This window comes from Notechis scutatus, chromosome 4 (assembly GCF_049901735.1).
Source record: "Notechis scutatus isolate UNSWTSFEM ecotype Mainland chromosome 4, rNotScu1.2, whole genome shotgun sequence".
In the NCBI taxonomy this organism is placed as follows: Eukaryota; Metazoa; Chordata; class Lepidosauria; order Squamata; family Elapidae; genus Notechis; species Notechis scutatus.
In genome coordinates, this window is record NC_142012.1 from 99,154,091 (window position 1) to 99,173,973 (window position 19,883).

Sequence of the window (19,883 nt, forward strand, 5' to 3'; positions counted from 1 at the left end):
ACATGGATTTGGAACACTCTTCTTCCACCGTCAACTTCCACTCACTTTCTTCTCACCAAATAAAAACAAGTACTTCAGCCCCCCGAAAAAGGTACAAATAGAAAACACAGAGTTTAACACACTATTATTTTATATGCAGCTGGAAAAACAATTTAGCACTGAATTGAAAAACACATTGGTCTTGGAAAGATTGTCTTCTCTTTTTAATGTACGATAATTTGGGGACACATCAGCAGAATCCTACACAGAGTAAGAGTTCTTCCTAGCTTTTTCTAAATGATGGAATTGTTTTCAACTAATCTTTCTTTAATACCAACCTCTTCAGCAGCCATTCGAATGTATGATTTATTATAGAGTGGGATAATACACCATATAATGTTTCTAGTGGTACAATATTGTACAGTGAGGTTTAAGCCACAACTCTTATTTTCACTCATATAATTTCCATGTTCTTATTTTAAGGAAATGCTAATGCTTCCCTATGTAAACTTAGCTGCAAAATAGACATCTGAAAGTTTTAATCAAGTCTCCACCTGCTGGTCAACAAATCTATGCAAGATACAGAATAAAAAAACATACTTACATACATACATACATACATACATACATACATACATACGTATATTTAAAACCCAACAACTATAACTATAATTATTAAAATATATAGGAAATGAAATAGAGAAAAAGTTTAATGAATTTTAATTTTAAAAATAAACATGAATGCATAAATGGAGGAAGTTTCAAACATTCTTCACGAACAATGTACACTGATTTCTTATTACTCTACCATTACTTCAAATTTAATTTTAGAACTTACCCAGATTGCAATTCTGAACATATTAACCTACTCATCCAATGAACTCTATAGGATCTGTTCTAACACACACACACACACACACAAGGTTTTAGAGTCATTATTTGAACACATTTTTATTTACAGGGTGTCAGATAAGATTTGCTTCAGTCTTTTAACTAGACACAATTATATTCAGTTTTTCTCCTCTGATAATTTCTTCTGTGTTCCCTTTTATAAAAGGCAAACAGGAAAGAAAAATTAGAGAATCAAGGGGTTATATAATCTAATTATTGCCTTTCAGCTATTATTCCAGAAAAAATATGAAAAAATAAATTCTGACTATACCTTATATCCTATTTTGATTATTAAAATGCTGAAGTACTTTTATGGTTCCATTCTCTATTGTTTAAACATGAAATATAGAGATACAGGGGAACTGTTTCCAATTCTCTGGCACTTTGATAAAAGCTGTATAGTATTAAAGGTACATATTCCAGAAAACAAAGGGATCCTTCTGACAGCAAGGGGAACCAATATTCAGCATAGCAGATACAAAAAATGAAATTGTACCTTTCCAAGGAGTAAGACAGCATACTGTATCTCAGGGATAAGATGTCTGGAATTAGGTCAGTGTTTTTCAACCTTGACAACTTTAAGTTGTGTGGACTTCAACTCTCAGAATTCCTCACGCTGGCTGGAGTTGAAGTCCTTGCATCTTTAAGTTGCCAAAATTAAGAAAAACTGATATAGGTTATCATCATTTGGAGGACATAGTTTTACTAACAGAGAAATAGGACAGAACAACACTTTGCAGAGTCCTTTCAGGTCACAGCACACAATAAGGCCACGTGTTCCCTGCTTCTGCCTTGTAATTGCAATTTCCTCATTAGTTGATGTTGCATTCATATAACTAAAACAAACGAGAGGTAGTCATGAAAAGACTGCATATGGTAGCCCTTAGGTAATTTTGATCTTGAAAAATTAAGATAGGTCAGACTCTGATGGGAGACCACTAGGATATTCCAAGCCTTAAATTAGACTGATTGATTGATTGATTGATTGAATTTATATTGCCGCCTGTTCACCCATGGCGACTCGAGGCGGCTTACACAATGTAAAAACATACTTTTTTAAAAAAAAAACTAATAAAAACTAACAAAAAGAATCAAATAAATAAAGTACAATAGAACAAAATTGGGGGGGGGGGGATAAAAGATCACCCCCAAACTCCCAACCCCTCGCCCCAACGACAGCAGATCACACTAGCCATTTGATGGACTCCATCTCGTTCTGGGTTCCCCAGGCCCGCTGGCAGAACCAGGTCTTCAGTGCCTTCCAAGAGAGTATTAGATTAGCCTAATCCCAAACAAACAAACCTAACCGTCAAAAGAAGGCAATAACCAGTAAGTTCTACACTTTTGTCAAGTAAAGTAGATGGTTGTGTCCATAAAGTCCTATAGAATAGAACTCATATTAAAGAAAACATTAGATTTACAAATTTAAAACACGTTTAGCCCTAGAAGAAATTCAGTACAACCTTTACTGCATAATGGAGTGTGAGATACCATGAAGACATTTACCAAGCATAGTAGGGATAAACAAGTAGAAAGAAGAAATTCTGGTTTGGTGCTTCTTGATAAAGGCAATCTTATCTGGCAAAATGTTGGCTTAAAAGACAGTGCATAGTGAGAGAAGCAAGAAAAAAATATATACTTTAAAAAATAACTTTGCTGTTTATTCCAAAAGGGAAAAAAAATCCTTAAACTTTATTTAAAACGTCTTTCATTAAAGATGAAGTAAACTCAACAAGCGCTATAAAATTTGTTGATTACACAGGGTTCTAAATAGCTAAAAAAATCATTAACGAGCAATTTCCAAAAGTGATTACAAAAGGAAGTCTGCAAACCCAATGTCCTCTTGGAACGCAATTTGAGCAAGATAGCTATTTCCTTGTCTTCCAGAGCCGTAAATCTGTCAGAGATTGCTGTTGCATGGTCTCCTTAAGAGGAACACCTGTAGCACCCGTACTCTCCTAGTCCAAGAGAGGAAATTACAAAAGCTGTCTACTCACTAGCTCTTCGTTCTGCTGCAGTCATCTTCAGTTCATTCTTTCTTCCCAGGAAGAGAACCAGGGAAAAAACCCATTCAGAGAGTACCTTCAGTTCTGGAGTAAGCTGGCCTAGACAGCAGAAATTGGAAAATGAAGTCCTTTGGCTTATCTTGGTTATAAATCAGTTTCTACCTTCCTACAGTGATATGAGGAAATGACCTTGGTAGACTTGCAGGGTAGGCATCAGTATGATAAATGAAATTTGAGTCCAAAGGAAGGATGGGGATGGAGAAAACAGAAGAGAGTTTTCCCTAATTTGGGGGAGAGTTAAGAATGAAGGAAGGGAGGGGAACTTTCAGACTTGCAAGATTCTGTTAATGCAATCATACAATAAAGGTAGTCCTAACCATCCTAGTCGTGGTTCCTGTCTGGACTACCTCACAAGGCTGACATCAATCTTGCAATCAAATCCCCAAATCCATAAAGCATCCATTTTGTCCTTCAAAAACTCTTTTTTTTTTAAAGCTTCAAATCTTTTTAAAAGCCTTGGTTTTTTCCTTGACTTTGCCCTTTCCACAAGTTTTTTCAATTTTATAATCTAATTTTCTAACGATGACATTTCTTCATTCTTCTATCTTTTTCAGCTCAAAGTCTGTAGAGATTCTCAGTCATGGTTGTCCCAAAGGTGCTTTTTCAGGAAGCAACTAGACTTTCTTGTTTTTTCTCTTTTGAAGATGTTTCACTTCGCATCCAAGAAGCTTCTTCAGCTCTGACAGGATGATGGGGAATGGAAGGATTTATATTTCTTGCAGACAGATGGTAATTTGCATCCTTTTAGAGCAGGGGTCTCCAACCTTGGCAACTTTAAGATTTGTGGACTTCAACTCCCAGAATTCCTCTGGCTGAGGAATTCTGGGAGTTGAATTCTGAGAGTTAAAGTTGCCAAGGTTGGAGACCTCTGCTTTAGAGGGTCCTTGAAGCACTTGGAGGTTTATCTGTATCCTCAGGGTCACCTGAGTGATGCTAACAGTTCCTGTAGTCTACAATTTTTCCTCTGGAAATCCATTTCTACTCCCATGCCATTCAAAGGGTGTTCATCCCAAATTGCATCCCAAAAGTCTTTAGAGATTCTCTGTGATGATCCAGGGCATGGCACAAAGGCAACACAGTCAGATAATCAATAAGAGTCCCTTTATTAGCTCCAACTTTGCCCCCAATGCCCTGGTTACCGTCTGGCTGGAGAAAAACTCTCCCAAGAACAGCCTTTGACTACAGAGAATCAAGTCCAAAACGTGGTCAACAAAAACTGTAACTATAAGTTCAATCAAGGCAAAATGAGGTAATTAGTTTGGCAGGGCAGGAGCAAGAATTTCAGACTTGAAGGCACAGCCAAACTCACACGGTTGGGAAGACGCCAGGAACACAAATAATCCACGATAACACAGGATAAAGTCACATTTGCTCCCAACAGCCTGCGGCATGCAGCCTGCCTTTCTTATCAACTGTCTTCCCAGTTGTGGCTAATGAAGGGAATCAGGGCCCTTTCCTCCCTTGCAAGCCACACAATCCACGTTGCTCTCTTCTCCATTCCTCCCTGCGTGCCCTAGGATGAAGAGGGGGTGGGCCTGGTTCTTCCTCTGAATTCCCTCTCCCTTGTTCTATCTCTCCCTTGTTCTATCTCTCTCTTGTTCTATCTCTCCCCTGCTCTGCCCAGCCGGACTTTGCCCTTCCCCAGCTTCCTCCACAGCCAACAGAGCCACACTCCCACTCCCTGTCAGCTGTTCATCTTCCTCCTCAGATTCAGGCTCCAACAGGGGCATGACAATCTCAGTCATCCAGGTCATGGTTGTCCCAAAGGTGCTTTTTACAGGAGTCAATTGGACTTTCTTGTTTTTTTCTTTTGAAGATGTTTTGGTTCTCATCCAAGAAGCTGAAGAAAAACTGAAGAAGCTTCTTGGATAAGAAGTGAAATGTTTTCAAAAGAAAAAACAAGAAAGTCCAGTTGCCTCCTGAAAAAGCACCTTTGTGACATCTTTTCAGCTCTCACAAACTTTTTCTAAATTACTATATTGAATGATAGATTTGACTGGGCAAGGACCGTGTTTTTCAAACTTGAAAATGCTGGCTGGGGCATTCTGGAAGTTAAAGTCCATATGTCTTAAAATTATCAAATTTGAAAAATGTTGTGTTAAGATGCCCCTTTAGTATTCTACTATTGTGCAATAGTCGGTCCTTGACTTGCAAGCACTCCTGTGGCCAATAGTTGGGTTTTTTTGTTTTACTTTAGGTGTAAAACATCCATTCTTGCAATGCCTAAATTTTCAACACTATGAAAATACTCATATACTTATATTATAATGCTAAACTGTTGTGGCTGCAAGAAGGAAATGGAAGCATTTGTTTCTGTCTTAAATGAACTGGACAAAGAGATGGGTTTAAATAGTATTTTGATTACACTACAACATAAAGCATGGTGATTCCTGATCCCGGCTGCTTTGGATGGAAACAAGAAACTGTTTATTTTAAATAGAAACAGATGCTTCTGATCTCCTTGGATCCAGGCCAGGGCTAGGAAATAGAGGAAAGCATATTTATACAGAAGGCAATTTGTGTTTATATCAAATCACATTACATTCAAGTGTCAAGTCAAATGTTCAAACTAATTTTCAAAAAATGCAAGATTGCCCTACTTAGAGAAGTTCTGTATTCTACCTTCCCCTAGAAGATGGATGGTTTATCTTATCTATCTTCTTGCCTAAAACATGTTGGCGTTATTTATAACATGTAAACAATTATGAATATCTTAGTATAAAGTAACCACTCTTCGTCTCTCTCTTTGCACTTAGTCTTCCAAACAAAGAAAACACGGGGATTAGTAAGAACATTAAAAGGGAAATACAGAACAATTTATCTAATGCTGCAATTATGCATATAATAATTTCTTTCCTAATCTCTCTTAAAATATACACATCAGAATATCAAATATCTATGATCCCAGAGCATAATAAACCTGCATTTATCAGAGTTGCCACCAGATGGTGCATCCATTCCATTAAAAACATAAATTATTTCTTTGCACAGCAGTTTACAGTCTTCAGCTATAATTTTATTTCTATTATTTATAGCTATGCTTACCAAACTAAACCCCCCCCCCCCCAATAGATTAGAAGTTTTTAGAAATTAAAAGGAAAAGATAAAAACTAGATCATGTTTCTCATATCAATTTTTTGGCTAATTATTAACTGCAGGCCAGTTCTAGGATTAATGTAGATTTGTGAACTAATAAGTTATTTTGTGGATTAGTAAAATGAGTCCAATTTACAAGGATCACTTATACATTTCATTATATTTTTTTTTCTAATGCCATAAGTTTTAAACACCACAGCCTCCTTCACACAACATTCTAAACTATTTTTGAAGATGATTATTAATTATACTTGTATGCTGCTGCCTCCTACAGACTCATGCCAGTTTACAACAAATCATAAAATAAAATGTCCACAGGTATATATATGCATGTATAAAACAAAGTGTAGTGTTAAAGCAGGGATCCTCAAAGTTGGCAACTTTAAGACTTATGGACTTCAACTCCCAGAATTCTCCAGCCAGAATTCTCCATTCTGGGAGTTGAAATCCACAAGTCTTAAAGTTGCCAAGTTTGGGGACCTCTATGTTAAAGCATCAAATCAGAAACCTGGAACCAGTGAGTTCTAGTTCCAACTTAGGCACAAAGCCAACTAGATGACCTTGGGCCAATCACCTTCTCTCACTTTTGGGAAGGAGACAATGCAAACCTCTTCAGAAAAACCTTCCCAAGAAAAGTAAAGGGACTAGTCCAGGTGGTCATCAGGAGTCAAAAACTGACTTGAAGGCACACACAAAAAAAACCCAAATACAATATGCTAATTAAATAGTAATGTAATAAGTATATTGTAAAAACAACAAAACAATTAGCTGCTATCAAACCATTTTTCTCCAAAAGTCCTCTGGAAAACATCTTGAAAGCTACTTATTTGTTATATTCTTATCATTGTAAGAATTAGTAAACTATGGGTTTATGGATATTTTACCAATTATTTTGGAAATCATGGGTAAAACATATAGGGGTTTCTAGTTATTCTGGTCTAATTTTTGAGAACTGGCTGTTAAATGGTCATACCTATTAAAGTATCGAAATCATAAAGATATATTTTTCTAGCTTATACAAGGAGAAGGAAAATCAAAAGATGTTGAAGAGGCATCAGGCTTTGCATTAATAGGCAAAAACCACAAGCCTAAGAAGACAGCATCTTGGACATTGTAGTGTTAAAAATGCTTTTTACTGTAGCTTAGTTGTTTTGAACAGACTAGAATGTAAGCATCTCTATTTAATGTCTATTAATTTCTATTCAACTTCTATGCAACATTTTGATCATTTCTTCCAAATTTATATCTCTGCATACAGCTACTTAGCCAAAAGGTTTTTTTTTAGTCATAAACCAGTAAAAAGTAACGCTAATAAAAATTAATGCCATTTCATTACAGTAGTGAAATTTATTAGAAATCTAAAAGATACCTAAAATCTAGCAGTATCAGTCACATACTACAACAGCATCAAATAACAATGGTTGAGGTCAGTGGTGGGATTCAAAAAATTTTACTACCAGTTATGTGGCTTGGTGGGCGTGGCAGGGTAAAATCTCCAGTTAGAGGTGGTATTTGCCAGTTCTACTCAAAATTTCCACTACCGCTTCTCCAGAACTGGTCGGAACCTGCTGAATACCACCTCTGGTTGAGGTTGCCAGAAGAGCAAGAACCAAAATTTTGTATCTCCCTTGACATCTGAAGTGGTATAGAAGAAGTAAAGATGACAACTGAGATAGACAGCATAGAAATTTATTAAATAAATGATTTCTAATGTATAAATGATTTGGGGGTTTTTTCCTTTCTTTCTGTAGTTCTGTATTAACAATAAAAATGATTAGTGAAGTGTATGTCATATTTTGAACATATAATTAAGAATCAGTGGTTGAATTTTCTTTTTGGAAAAGTAATGGTATTTTTAAACTCTGGAGTTAGGAAGACTCCTGAGAATATCTTGGACACCCCAAAAAACCCCAAAATGGATCATTGAACAAATCAACCCATAGTTTCCACATGAGAACAAATGACCAGGCTGAAATTATCCAACTTCAGACACATTATGCGAGGAACCAGATCTGTGGAAAAGGCTCTAATACTGGGAAAATTGGAAGGAAAGAGGAAAAAGACGATAACCAGTATCGAATTACAATGGTGATGAATGCACTGTTGGAGACCCGGAAAGACTAGATAAGGGGCAGATCATCATGGAGAAAATCTATGTGGTCACTACAGGTCAGAAGTGATTTGATGACATGTAACAATCAAACAATTATCTCCTTCCCAAACTCATTGTCGTCAGCCGTTCTGTTGTATCCAACCTTCAGCCACTCTATGGCCAAGGATCTCTCTTCCCAAACTATTTGATCAGTGGAACAGAAATGTTTCAATAAGAATGAAATAAATAGATGAGCTCAACAATATTATGTTTATAAAGCATTTTACCAAAGGTAGAAAAGACTGCATAAAAACAGAATTATACACAAAGAGCTGTCCCTCAAAAGTGAATGCATTTTAAATCACGTAATTTTCAAATTCAATTGTACATTGTGAGTTTCAGAGAATGATTAAAAACTATTAATGTTATTTCAAAAGGTCATCCTTTGTTGTGCAAGTTTATAAACATAACAATCCCTAACCTCAGTTGTTACAGAACATCTATCTATCCTCACCCACAAAGGACAAGCTGTTCTTGTATGATCATTTTACTGTAAACGATTTTCAGGTTTTTACTAAACTGTTAATTTTACCTACATAGTCACCATTTAGTACTTCAACAACATGCAACCATTATGAAAACTGAATTTCTACAGTTCAGCAGAGAATGGGCGTTGGTAGAAGTTACCGTGAACGCCCTTTCTATCTATGCTGCGAGAGAGCCCAGAATGGGTTGACTCCTTCCTATGACATCATTTAGCTGAGTCTGTACTAAGATATAAAAGCCAGCCCCCGGGAGAGACCCCAGCTTTGGCGAAGATACTTGACAGACTGAAAGGTGTCTCTGAGCACAAAATGAATAGAGAAATATGACTTACCCTCTCCGGACCGAATCAAAGGGGAGGCTGGGCTCTCTCGGAGCATAGATAGAAAGGACGTTCAGGGTAACTTCTACCAACGCCCATTCTCCTCCATGCTGCATCGAGAGCCCAGGATGGGACATACCAAAGCTTGCATGTCCACGGGCGGGTCCTCGTCCGGCTCATCACACCGACTGTTGAACCACTCGTTGAAGCACCCGTCTGCCGAAGGCTGCAGTTGCCGAGGCAAAGACATCCAGACGGTAATATCTGATTAAAGGAGATGGAGATGTCCACGTGGCCACATGACAGATCTCCTCCAAAGGTGCTTGGGTTGCCCAGGCAGCCGAAGTGGCCACGGTTCTGGTAGAGTGCACCGTCAGACCTCGAGGAACCGGAAGGGCCGCAGCTTGGTAGGCCTGCTCAATGCAAGTTCCCATGAGGGCTCTGGACCTCATCCCCCCCCTGCCGGTTGACATGAGCCATGGAGGCCATGTTGTCCATAAGGACAAGAACATGAGAGCCGGTCATGAGTGCTTGAAATGCTTGAGAGCTAGAAAAATGGCTCTGAGCTCCAGCCAATTTATGGGAAGGGCCTGCTCTGACCTGGACCAAGGTCCTGAGCTATTTGGCCCTGCATATAGGACCCCCAACCCAGGAGGCTGGCATCGGTGGTTATTGCTAGCCTGTCTGGGACCCTGAAAAGGAGTCCCAGATTAACGGGGAACACCACCAATTGAGAGATCTCTGGATTTGTGGCGGGAGTGGGACCTTGATGGATGAGTGGCTGGTTCCTGCTCGTTGGTAGGGAAGCAGGAACCATTAGAGTGGACAGGAGTGGAAAAATCCGTGGCTCTGGAGATATGACAGGGTAATTTGCAGATCCCGATGGGCTGCATGGATGAAGGAGGACAGAATCAAAATGTTGTCCAAGTAGCATTGGATCCTCACTGGAACAGAAAGCAGAGATGCCATCAATGCTGCCAGAACCTTCGTGAAGACCCTTGAAGCCGATGAGAGGCCGAAGGGAAGTGCTCAATACTGGTAACGGGTATTCTGATAACAGAAACAGAAAAACTGGCGATGATGAGGCCCAATGGGGATGTGGAGGTAAGCCTCCATGAGATCAGTGGAAGAGAGGAGATCGCCCTCCTGAACGCTCTCTAAAATAGAATGCAGAGTCTGCATTTTAAATAGCCTGTATTTTACGAATTGGTTGAGAAATTTTAGATCCAGGATGGTTTGCTACCCCCCCCCCCCGAGGCTTTGGGAACGATGAAAGGCGAGAATAAAGCCCACATCCCCATAGAGAGGGGGGAACAGGTTTGAATAGCTTGGATCCCAAGAAGGAGTTGAATGGCCTGATTCACGAGGTCTTGCCTTGAAATGTCCTGAGAGACAGGACAGATCAAAAAAAAATTGGGGGGGGGGGGTGCATTAGGAAGTCCAATTGTAATCCTGACCTAATAGTGCTGAGCATGCAGGCATCCGCCATTGACTCCTCCCATTTGGAGGCAAAGAAGGCTAGGCGACCTCCGATGGCTGGGGAGAACGAGGGATTACTTAGAGCGACGGCAGGAACGACCCCCACCCTCCTGAAAGGGCTGTTTACCAGTATAAGGAGCTGGGCGATAGTCGGCTCTCTTCCCAGAGGAAGAGAGAATTTTACGTTTTTCTCTGGTTTCGATGAGATAAGGTTCCAGAGCATTGCCAAAAAGCTTATCGCCTGCAAATGGAACTGAAACCAGCTTCCATTTACAGCGTGACTCCGCCTGCCCATTTCTGAGCCATAAGTCGTCTTGCTGCTACTGAAGATGCCATGGCCCTAGATGCAAATTTGGCGGAATTGAGAGTGGCATCTGCAGTGAATTCCGCCGCTGCGATAATCTTATTAAGGCCTTGGTGAGACTGAAGGTCAGATGTAGGCAATCTAATCTGGAGTTGGTGCAGCCACCGTATGGATGCCCACGTGAGAGTGCCAGAAAATGGGAACGAGGCCAGAACCGGAATGTCAACAGAAGGCACTGCCAGGGAATTGTCCAGGGCTGCGCTGATGTAGAAACGCTTATCCAGAGAAGATGGGCGAGGACCTGCCAAAGGGGAAGCGCATTGTTCCTTGACCATGTCCAGGAACAAAGTGGGAGAAGGCAAAACCCCTGCATGCACTGCAGGCTTGGAGAAGAATGAGTCTCCCTGGCTAGAGGTAATTCCTTGTGGCTCGAGAGCCACTTCCTCTGGCGACAGCTTGGCAGTGACCAAGACCATGCTGAGTAATGGCCTGAAGAGAGAAGGATTGAAGACAAATGCAGAAGATGTCTGCTCTGGGCGGAGTCCTCTTCCTCTGAAGATTTTGGTCAAAGGTCTCGCCCTCTTCACGTTCTGAACGAGAGGAGTAACTATGTTCAGATGGTGAAGCCCTTCCTCCTCATCAACCTCCTCCCATTCTGGTAGAGAAGAATGGACCCTGAGGTCCTGGGGCCTGTGTAAATCAGGGTGATGAGGCAATTTATAGATTGAGAAGGGAGAAGGGCCTGAACCCTTTCTGGAGGTTGAAGGATTTGCTGGGAGCCTTCAGCCAATCCCTGCCTAATAGCCAAAGAGACAACATCTTGGATATCCCCTGGTCTATGCTCAAAGGTAGGGGCAGAAAGCCGAAGGCTCACTGCTGAGGGAGTGAAGGTGGCTTCAGGCCTAGATTGAGAAGAGGTTTGAGGCCTGGACAGAGGGGGAGGAGCATAGGGCCCAGAAGCCTGTTGGAAATAAGGTCCAGATCTCTTTAGATCCTGAGGATCATTGTACTTCAAAAGCCTCAGGAGACCAGGATGGACGTTGGAAAGGCTCATAGATAACTTCTCCTCCCCTGGGAAGGCTTGGCTGGGGCCCACAGGTATCACCTGAAACATGCTGTAGTTGCACTCCCTTCTGTTGAATAGTTCTGTTGAACTGCCTCTCTAGGGCTGCATGTCTGCACTTTTCTGCCCTCAACTCAGACTGAATTGCCTTCTTAGGTGCTAGAGCCTTAGCTCTGATTTTAGCAGCCACCTCCCTCTGGACCAATTGGGTGCGTTGCCTACGTCTTTTTCTCTTATTGGGCTTAAGAGACTGTTCCACTGGGGGTGGGGGACTCTTCCTGACCCTTATCTTGCTCCATTTGAAGAATAAAGGCTCTTACGATGGAAAGAAACTGTTTGTAATTTTTTCTATTTAGCTCCTTAGGGTATAAATGGCACCCTGGCTTACAATATGGCCCCTCACCTCGTGGTGGAAGGCTTCAATCCAGGATGGCCGCTCACTATGGGAAACAGGCTCCGAGATCGAAGAATCACTCCTTAGACTATAAAGAGCTCCGAGCGAAGTCAGCAAAGGAAAGGGCAGCCTCTGGCCACACGATCAGCTGGCTGATGCTGTTATCGATTTGCCGATCGCTTTTTACGACCGCTCAAACTGCAGGCGTGGGGGAGGTCTACAGACGCTGCCCAACTTGCCTGAACAGCGCCCTGGCAATGCTGCTCTCAACGTTGCAGGAGAGAGAGAGAGCCCTGCTCTCCTGGAAGAGCAGCTGCCCAGATCCTGGGAGCTGCTGAAGCGAGGAAAAAAGGTACTGAAGATCGCTGGTGAGTGCTATCGACAGAACCTCAGCTGGCTGACGCTGTTATCGGTTTGTCGATCGCTTTTTATGACCGCTCAAACCGCAGGCGTCGGGGAGGTCTACAGACGCTGCCCAACTTGCCTGAACAGCACTCTGGCAACACTGATCCCAACGCTGCAGGAGAGAGAGAGCCCTGCTCTCCTGGAAGAGCAGCTGCCCAGATCCTGGGGGCTGCTTGAAACGAGGAAAAACAGCACTGAACTAACAGAAGCTTTCAGAGACACAGCTACTGACTGAAAGGAGCTGAGTCAAAAGCTGGGGTCTCTCCCGGGGGCTGGCTTTTATATCTTAATACAGACTCAGCTAAATGACATCATAGGAAGGAGTCAACCTATCCTGGGCTCTCGATGCAGCATGGAGGAGAATTCTGCAATCGATATATTATCAAAGAGCATTTTCTCTTAATGTTGTCATGTAACATACCTAAGATAATGTTGTACCTGGAAATTCACAACTCCTACACTATTTGTGTACAGGATTGTACAGGTAAACATAATCCACCCAATCTTATAGGGGGTTGGACTAGAAGATCTGCCATTTGTCTTGGGAAGTTTCACACTGGAGATTAATGGATCAATAACAGATCCCCTCTCTCCCCTGCTCCCTCCCTTCCTCTGCATCTATTAGTCATAATTTGTATTTTTATTGTTATTAGATAGATAGATAGATAGATAGATAGATAGATAGATAGATAGATAGATAGATAGATAGACAGACAGACAGACAGACAGACAGACAGACAGACAGACATTTGTATGGTTGCATGGTTTTATTGCTTTTAATGTTGACAGCCACCCAGAATCGCCTTACGGTGAGATGGGTGGCAAACAAATTAAATAAACAAACCAGGAGTCTCTTCACTGAACACAACTTCTGCGTCCAAAGGATACTATCGTATTGTATTCTGCATACTTCCAATAAAAATGTCCACATACAATAGGGATGTCAAACTTGATTTCATTGAGGGCCATATGACAGTTGTGTTTGACCTTGGGGGCTGGGGTGTGCGTGGCCAAGGTGGGCATGGCCAGCTCTATGTCACTCATGTTGGGGGTGCTGGTGGTGGCCCAAGTGTTCTGCCAGCAAAAACAGGCTCCCGAGCTCCCCTTTTTGGCTGCAACGGCCTCCTGCAACCCTCTGCCAGCAAAAACGGAGCTCAGGAGGACCGTACGTGGCCCTCCCAAGCTCCATTTTCACTGGCAGAGGCACACATGCTGGTCCTTTGCTGTTTCCCTGGTGGCCCTTGCAGGCCAGATCTAAGCAACCCACGGGTCAGATTTGGCTTATGGGCCTTGATTTTGATACTCCTGACATACAGCATTCAGTAAACTGATTAGGCATTAACTGGCTGGACCATTTCTACCCCCCATTCGTATAGTTTACCACTAGGAAAGATCAGCTCCCATTTCCTGGAAATCTGCAAAACCACAACCTGTATGATAAATTAAATCACCAATATTGACTTTCTATATATGAACAAAAACAGCATTGCTGTCCCAGGGGCACATTCCTATTCTTCAACTACAAAATTAATTTAGTATTTTCTAAAGTGGGAAACTAAGACCTATTTGGAGCATAGCCTCGTCTTGGTTAAGTGAATGAATCAACAGAATCATTACTAAAAAAAAGTTAACATTCTTCCCATATATTTAGAACTCTTATTCCATCAAATGTCAGGTAAAATTAGCTATTATACACAGAAAGAAAGCAGAGTTCTTAGTAGTAATGGCCCAAATTAAACAATGTCATCAATGTTTCTGAATGTATTCTTTTTCTTAAAGCTTCACAGGATTTGTTCAGTTCACATTGGACCAAAAAAGGGTAAATTATTAGTTTTAAATATGCAATTCAAGTGGCTTTGCTTTGCAACATTAATGGTTTCCCTTTTTTTAAAATTTGGGAATAGCACTCTAGTATCTCCAGCATTGCTGTGTACTATTTAATGATACACATTTAGTAAGACTGTGTTAAATAATAATGTTCTTTTCTTCTTCTATGTGACTCATAAATATCTCTAAGTAAGTTCACTGAGAAATTTAGACAAAGAAATTGCTCACTGAAGATAAAGATAAATTCAGTGAAATACTTAAAATGGCTAATTTTATATATCACTTTTCTGAAACTACAGTACAATTAACACTATTAACTCAAAATCCTTGCAAAGAAAGGTATCCTCTAGAGCACAGGTGTCAAACTTGCAGTATCATGTTGCTGTCACATGATATATATTGTGACTTTCCCTGTGCAGAGCTGGGGTAGGCATGGCCTAGGTGTGACGCACCCGGCCCATGGACCACCAGTTTGACACTTGTGCTCTAGAGGATACCTTTACTTTTGTCACCGGTATCGGGGGGCGCCGCCATGTTTGATTAAAAGTGCTGAGCTTTCACCGGAAAAGTCACCGAGCACCCTTTCATCAAACAAGAAGCGGGGGAGCCCGCGGCCCGGGTTGGACTTGTTCCAGGGGTAGGTCATCTTACCGTGTGGGACCCGCTCTGGGGATTGTACAGTTAATGTACTTGAAGTATGGGCTATTGACTACTATTGGACTAGAAAAGGTTAGCACCTCCAATGTTTAAAATGGTGATCCTTTAATCAAACTCTGATAATTGTTAAAGTGATACGATATATAGAACTGCATCATTTCAGCCGAACATAATATTAAAGTCTCTAACCATAATGAGAGTGCTGTCAAAGTACTCCAGAAATGTATTGCTATATCAACTTCAAGAATATACATGTGATAGAGCCACGGTGGTGCAGTGGTTAGAATGTAGTACTGCAGGCTACTTCTGCTGATCACTGGTAGTAGTTTGGGTCTCACCGGCTCAAGGTTGATTCAGTCTTCCATCCTTCCAAAGTCAGTAAAATGAGGCCCCAGATTGTTGGGGGCAATATGCTGACTCTGTAAACTGCTTAGAGAAGGCTGTAAGAGCACTGTTAAACGGTATATAAGTCTAAGTGCTATTGCTATACCATTTGATAGATAGTAACTACATATGTACAATTATTGTTTTAGAAGTATATCTGTGGCTAAAGAATCAACTATCCAATTTCATTAATTCAGCTTTGTCAAACTGGACTCTCTCCAATATGTTAGGAAATTGTTAAGAATGCTAAACCTTGAATTTCAATATAGGTGGACAGCTCCATACTGAAGAGGGACGATGCTTTATATCAGTGGTTCCCAAAGTGGGCGGCACCGCCCCTGGGAGCGGTGGGATGCCTTAGGGGGGCGCTGAGAGGCAAGGGGGCCGGCAGGGGGGCACTAAGAAGCGGCAGGAGGGTGCTGGAGGTGAGCAGCAGGGCACAATTCAGGGGTGAGAAAAAATCCTGCCGCTGCCGCGTTCAAGGCAAGGCCCCACAGGATCATCCCATTGACTTGCACGCTCTGGTGCAAGGAGCTCCACCACGAACGCAGCATTGGGAAAGGAGAGCAAAGCCAGAGTGGCTTTGCTCTCCTTTTCAATCATCCCGCCGCCACCGCCTTCTACCCCATTGAGCCCCTTGCACCGGAAGCACCTGCCCAAGCAAGTCCAAACGGAGCTGTGCATGAAGTCAATAGGGTGAGCCTGAGAAAGGGAAAGAGAGAGGAGAGAGAGAGAGAAAGAGAGAAGAAGAGAAAGAGAAAAGGGAAAGAAAGAAAAAGGGACAAAGAGGGGTGGATGGAAGGAAGGGACAGAAAGAAAAAGAAATAAAGGAGGAGGGAGGGAGGGAGGAGAAAGATAATGAGATATCTATTCTAGTCCAATCACCTGCTCCAGCAGGGTTAGAAGGGAGTGTGTGTGTGTGTGTGTGTGTGTGTGTGTTCTCCTTGTAATTTACCAATACATTTTGGTTTTGCCTTCTTCCGAATTGGCACTGTAATACATTGGGGAAAAGTAATTTTTTAGGGTGGAGATCTGGTCCAATGGATCCTGTTTAAAGCCTCAACAAAATGTGAGAGCTTCCTGATAGTCTTGGCCATGTTTCGTCCACAAAACCTTTAATTAATAGACGCCAAAGATGTTTCAATGTGCTGGCAAAGGTGCTGGCAAAGATGCTTCAGTGTGGAAAAGGGCCTCTAAACTAGGCCTCATTTCAATCTGATGCATCAGGTGTCTCTCTTTCTCTCTCTCTCTCTCTCCCTCTCTCTCCCTCCCCCCTCTATCCCTCCATGCCCCCCTTTCTTTGTCCCTTTTTCTTTCTTTCCCTTTTCTCTTTCTTTTCTTCCTTCTCTCTTTCTCTCTTTTCTCTCTCTCTCTTTCCCTCTCCCAGGCTCACCCCATTGATTTGGTGCACTGCTCCGCTCGGACTTGCATGAGGAAGGTCCCTCCAGTGCAGCAGGCTCAATGGGGTGCAGCTGCGGGGCCGGCACCTAGAACCCGGCAGTACTGGCGCGTTTGAAAAGTAGAGCAAAGCCAGAGGTCGGTAATTTTTGCTGCAAAGAATCACAAAAGCTTCTGGGTAGTGCATAAGAAGGAATACCCATGTCAATGCAATTCAGCAACATAAAATAAAGAAATACAAATAAAAATCAACAAAAATCGGCAAAGCATCTCTGATTAGATTCTATCAGAGATGCTTTGCCGATTCTAGTCCAATGACCTGCTCCAGCAGGGTTGGAAGGAAGTATGTGTATATGTTTGTGCATGGCTGTCAAAACTCCAAAAACAGGTCAAGTAGCTCTGGGGAGTCATAAATTAGAACACTTGCTAAGCAACCGGCCATTAATTGAGGACTACTTGTATTTGGTTTGCCAGTCACTAAACCATGCTCACCCAGTCATGTGACCAGGAAGCCACGCCCACCCAGTCATGTGGCCAGCAAGCCACGCCCACACAATCTCATTACCAGCAAACCACACCCTCAAATTAGGCCACACCCACAGAAATTTGAATCCTGCCCCTGGGGCATTGAGAATGAGTTTGTAGCACCAAGGGGGCAGTGGACTGAAAAAGTTTGGGAACCACTGCTTTATATTCATTCACAAATGAAATGTTTCATAGAAGACTGTATATATTTGTTCTCTAATTTTGCTTCTAATGTCATGGGGAAAAATCATTTTACTTCCCAGCAACAGCAAACACTGTTGGGCTATTCCTCAGCAGTAAATGTTTCTTCATACACTATAATGTTCTGGTCAATCACTTGTCAAGGATTATTTCAGTATTAGTTACAAAAGATCTAAGTTAAGGTTTTGGCAGTTTCAAAGATAATCAAAAAAGACATAACTACTTAATCTCATAACACATGGACAATGCAACCAGTTTCAACTGGGAAATCATGAGCTTCCTAGACCAAACTAAATAGAAAAAAAAAAACACTAGGGAAATCCTGGAAGCTCGGCACTCAGACAAATCAGCCTTCAACAGACACAAAAATAAACTACATTTACACACCATTTAAAAGTTACAGTAGACTTTGATAAAAACAGTAGACTTTGATAAAATAACATCCTAAATTGATTTTTAAGAATTAAGAAAATGTTATTTTGATTTCTAATAAACTGGTTAAAAAAACATTGTATTTCCCTATTTTATTTGGCTACATCACTGAATTTTAACTGCCACAAAGAGTAATTTAAAATTTAAGTTCTGCATCTCCCAGCCACCATATTCTGAAATTGGATTTTAAAAAGTCACTTACCCCATGCCATATAGATTGCAGAAGGTAGTAATACAATGCTTCATTTATTGAAACTTGAGGGATTTTTAGCTGTTCTGATATAATTCCAGTATTCCTTAACTCAGTATGAATCTTCCAGTGAGCAACACAATTCCAAGCAACAGCCCCTATGTGCCCTGATGGTAAAGTCCTTACAATTGCTCTGGTTCCAGTGTAAACTGATTTCTTAACCTCCTTATCATTTTTGCAAAATCTTCTTATTAATAAGGTGGAACGTTCCTTCTTACTTCGGGAAAAATTTTCCTCCATAATGTTGTTGGCAGTGCAGTTTTCAAAATGGCTCAGAAGAGGTTTCGAAGGCATCCTTCCAGTAAAATTACTACTTGAGAAACTGTGACCTGAGCCTCCCACACTAAATTTTGGAGTTCCTTTTTTGAAACACAACAATTTATCCACTGACGTATCAGAAGAATCATGGAGGTGTCCAGTTTTATTCCCACAAGATGGCAGTTCCAGATAATTATAAGTGCAGGCTATAGAATCCTTAGTGCAAGACACACAGTCATTCCAAATTAAATTATTACGCAAAGTGTGTACGTTTTTTGAGATACTACTGGCCTCTTTGGCATAACTGGCACCTGTATTTTCACTTCCTTTTTTGTTGAGTGAGGCCTCACTTTTTAATGATTCCAACTTCATTTGAGATTCATCCATGTTTAACTGAATTTCGGAATGCATGACTCTTTGCAGCGAAGAAGAAATTCCAGTTTCTGAATATTTATCTTTCTTTGAAAGAGAATCATACGGTTTATATAATTGGTTACGTATGGCATTACTCTTACAGTTTTTCTGTACATCATAATTTATATTAAGAAATTCCAAAGAAGCAGGAATAAATGTGCCACCCTTCCAGGCATTTTCTCTATCAGTCACTTCTTTTGTATCTGTTAAAATAAAAATGCCAAGCAATGTTCCTTAGCAAGTCTTCTTATTCAAGTTATAAAAAAGATCTGTACACCTGATTTGTCATTTCATAACCGGCACCTACAGAGCTTATCTCCATTATCTCCTTTCTGAATGGCAAATGTTGGCTCCAAATCAACTGTAAGCAAACTTTCTATGGAAAACAAGCTGACCTCATAACATTTTTTAAATGTGTATTTATTTTTCCTCCAAAGGTACAGTGTAATGAATGCTACCATTACAAAACATGTAGTTTTGTAATTAAGAGTCTCCCCAAAAATTCCAAGCACTTGGTTGGCACAAAATATAAATTATAGTCAATATTTGTTTGGAGCATGGCAGCATTTAGACTTGATTCCTCCCAAAAATGGATACTTCTGTCTTAGAATATAGTGGTGTTTTCCCTCTTGTGCATTTCTTAGAAGAACAGAACAGGAAAAGGCCCTTGCTTCTTAAGTCAAGCAGCTTCCAGTATGTTTTCTGTAGAAAAAAAAGAAGAACCACAGTATTAATGGTATTAAATTACATAGTCATCAACATGTAAGCTGACATCCCCAAGGAACTTCACCCATCAACCCAAAGATGGTATCAAGCAGCACTGGCAGAAATACTGCTACACAACAGGATAACTGGTACAATAGCAGCAACTGACCTCTCAGGATTGGCCTCAGAATTCTACCG

At 41.1% G+C, this 19,883-nt stretch overlaps 1 protein-coding gene across 8 annotated transcripts in view; it reads right to left on the reverse strand.

Annotated features, from left to right (window-relative positions):
• Positions 1-19,883, reverse strand: part of PLCE1 (phospholipase C epsilon 1) — a 164,984-nt gene that overhangs the window by 124,955 nt on the left and 20,146 nt on the right. For all 8 annotated transcript variants that reach the window (XM_087964188.1, XM_087964190.1, XM_087964191.1 and 5 more), the window contains exon 2: positions 18,261-19,682. In XM_087964188.1, the coding sequence (XP_087820314.1) occupies positions 18,261-18,977 (717 nt within the window). In that variant the 5' untranslated portion in view covers positions 18,978-19,682. The remainder of the gene's footprint in view (positions 1-18,260; positions 19,683-19,883) is intronic.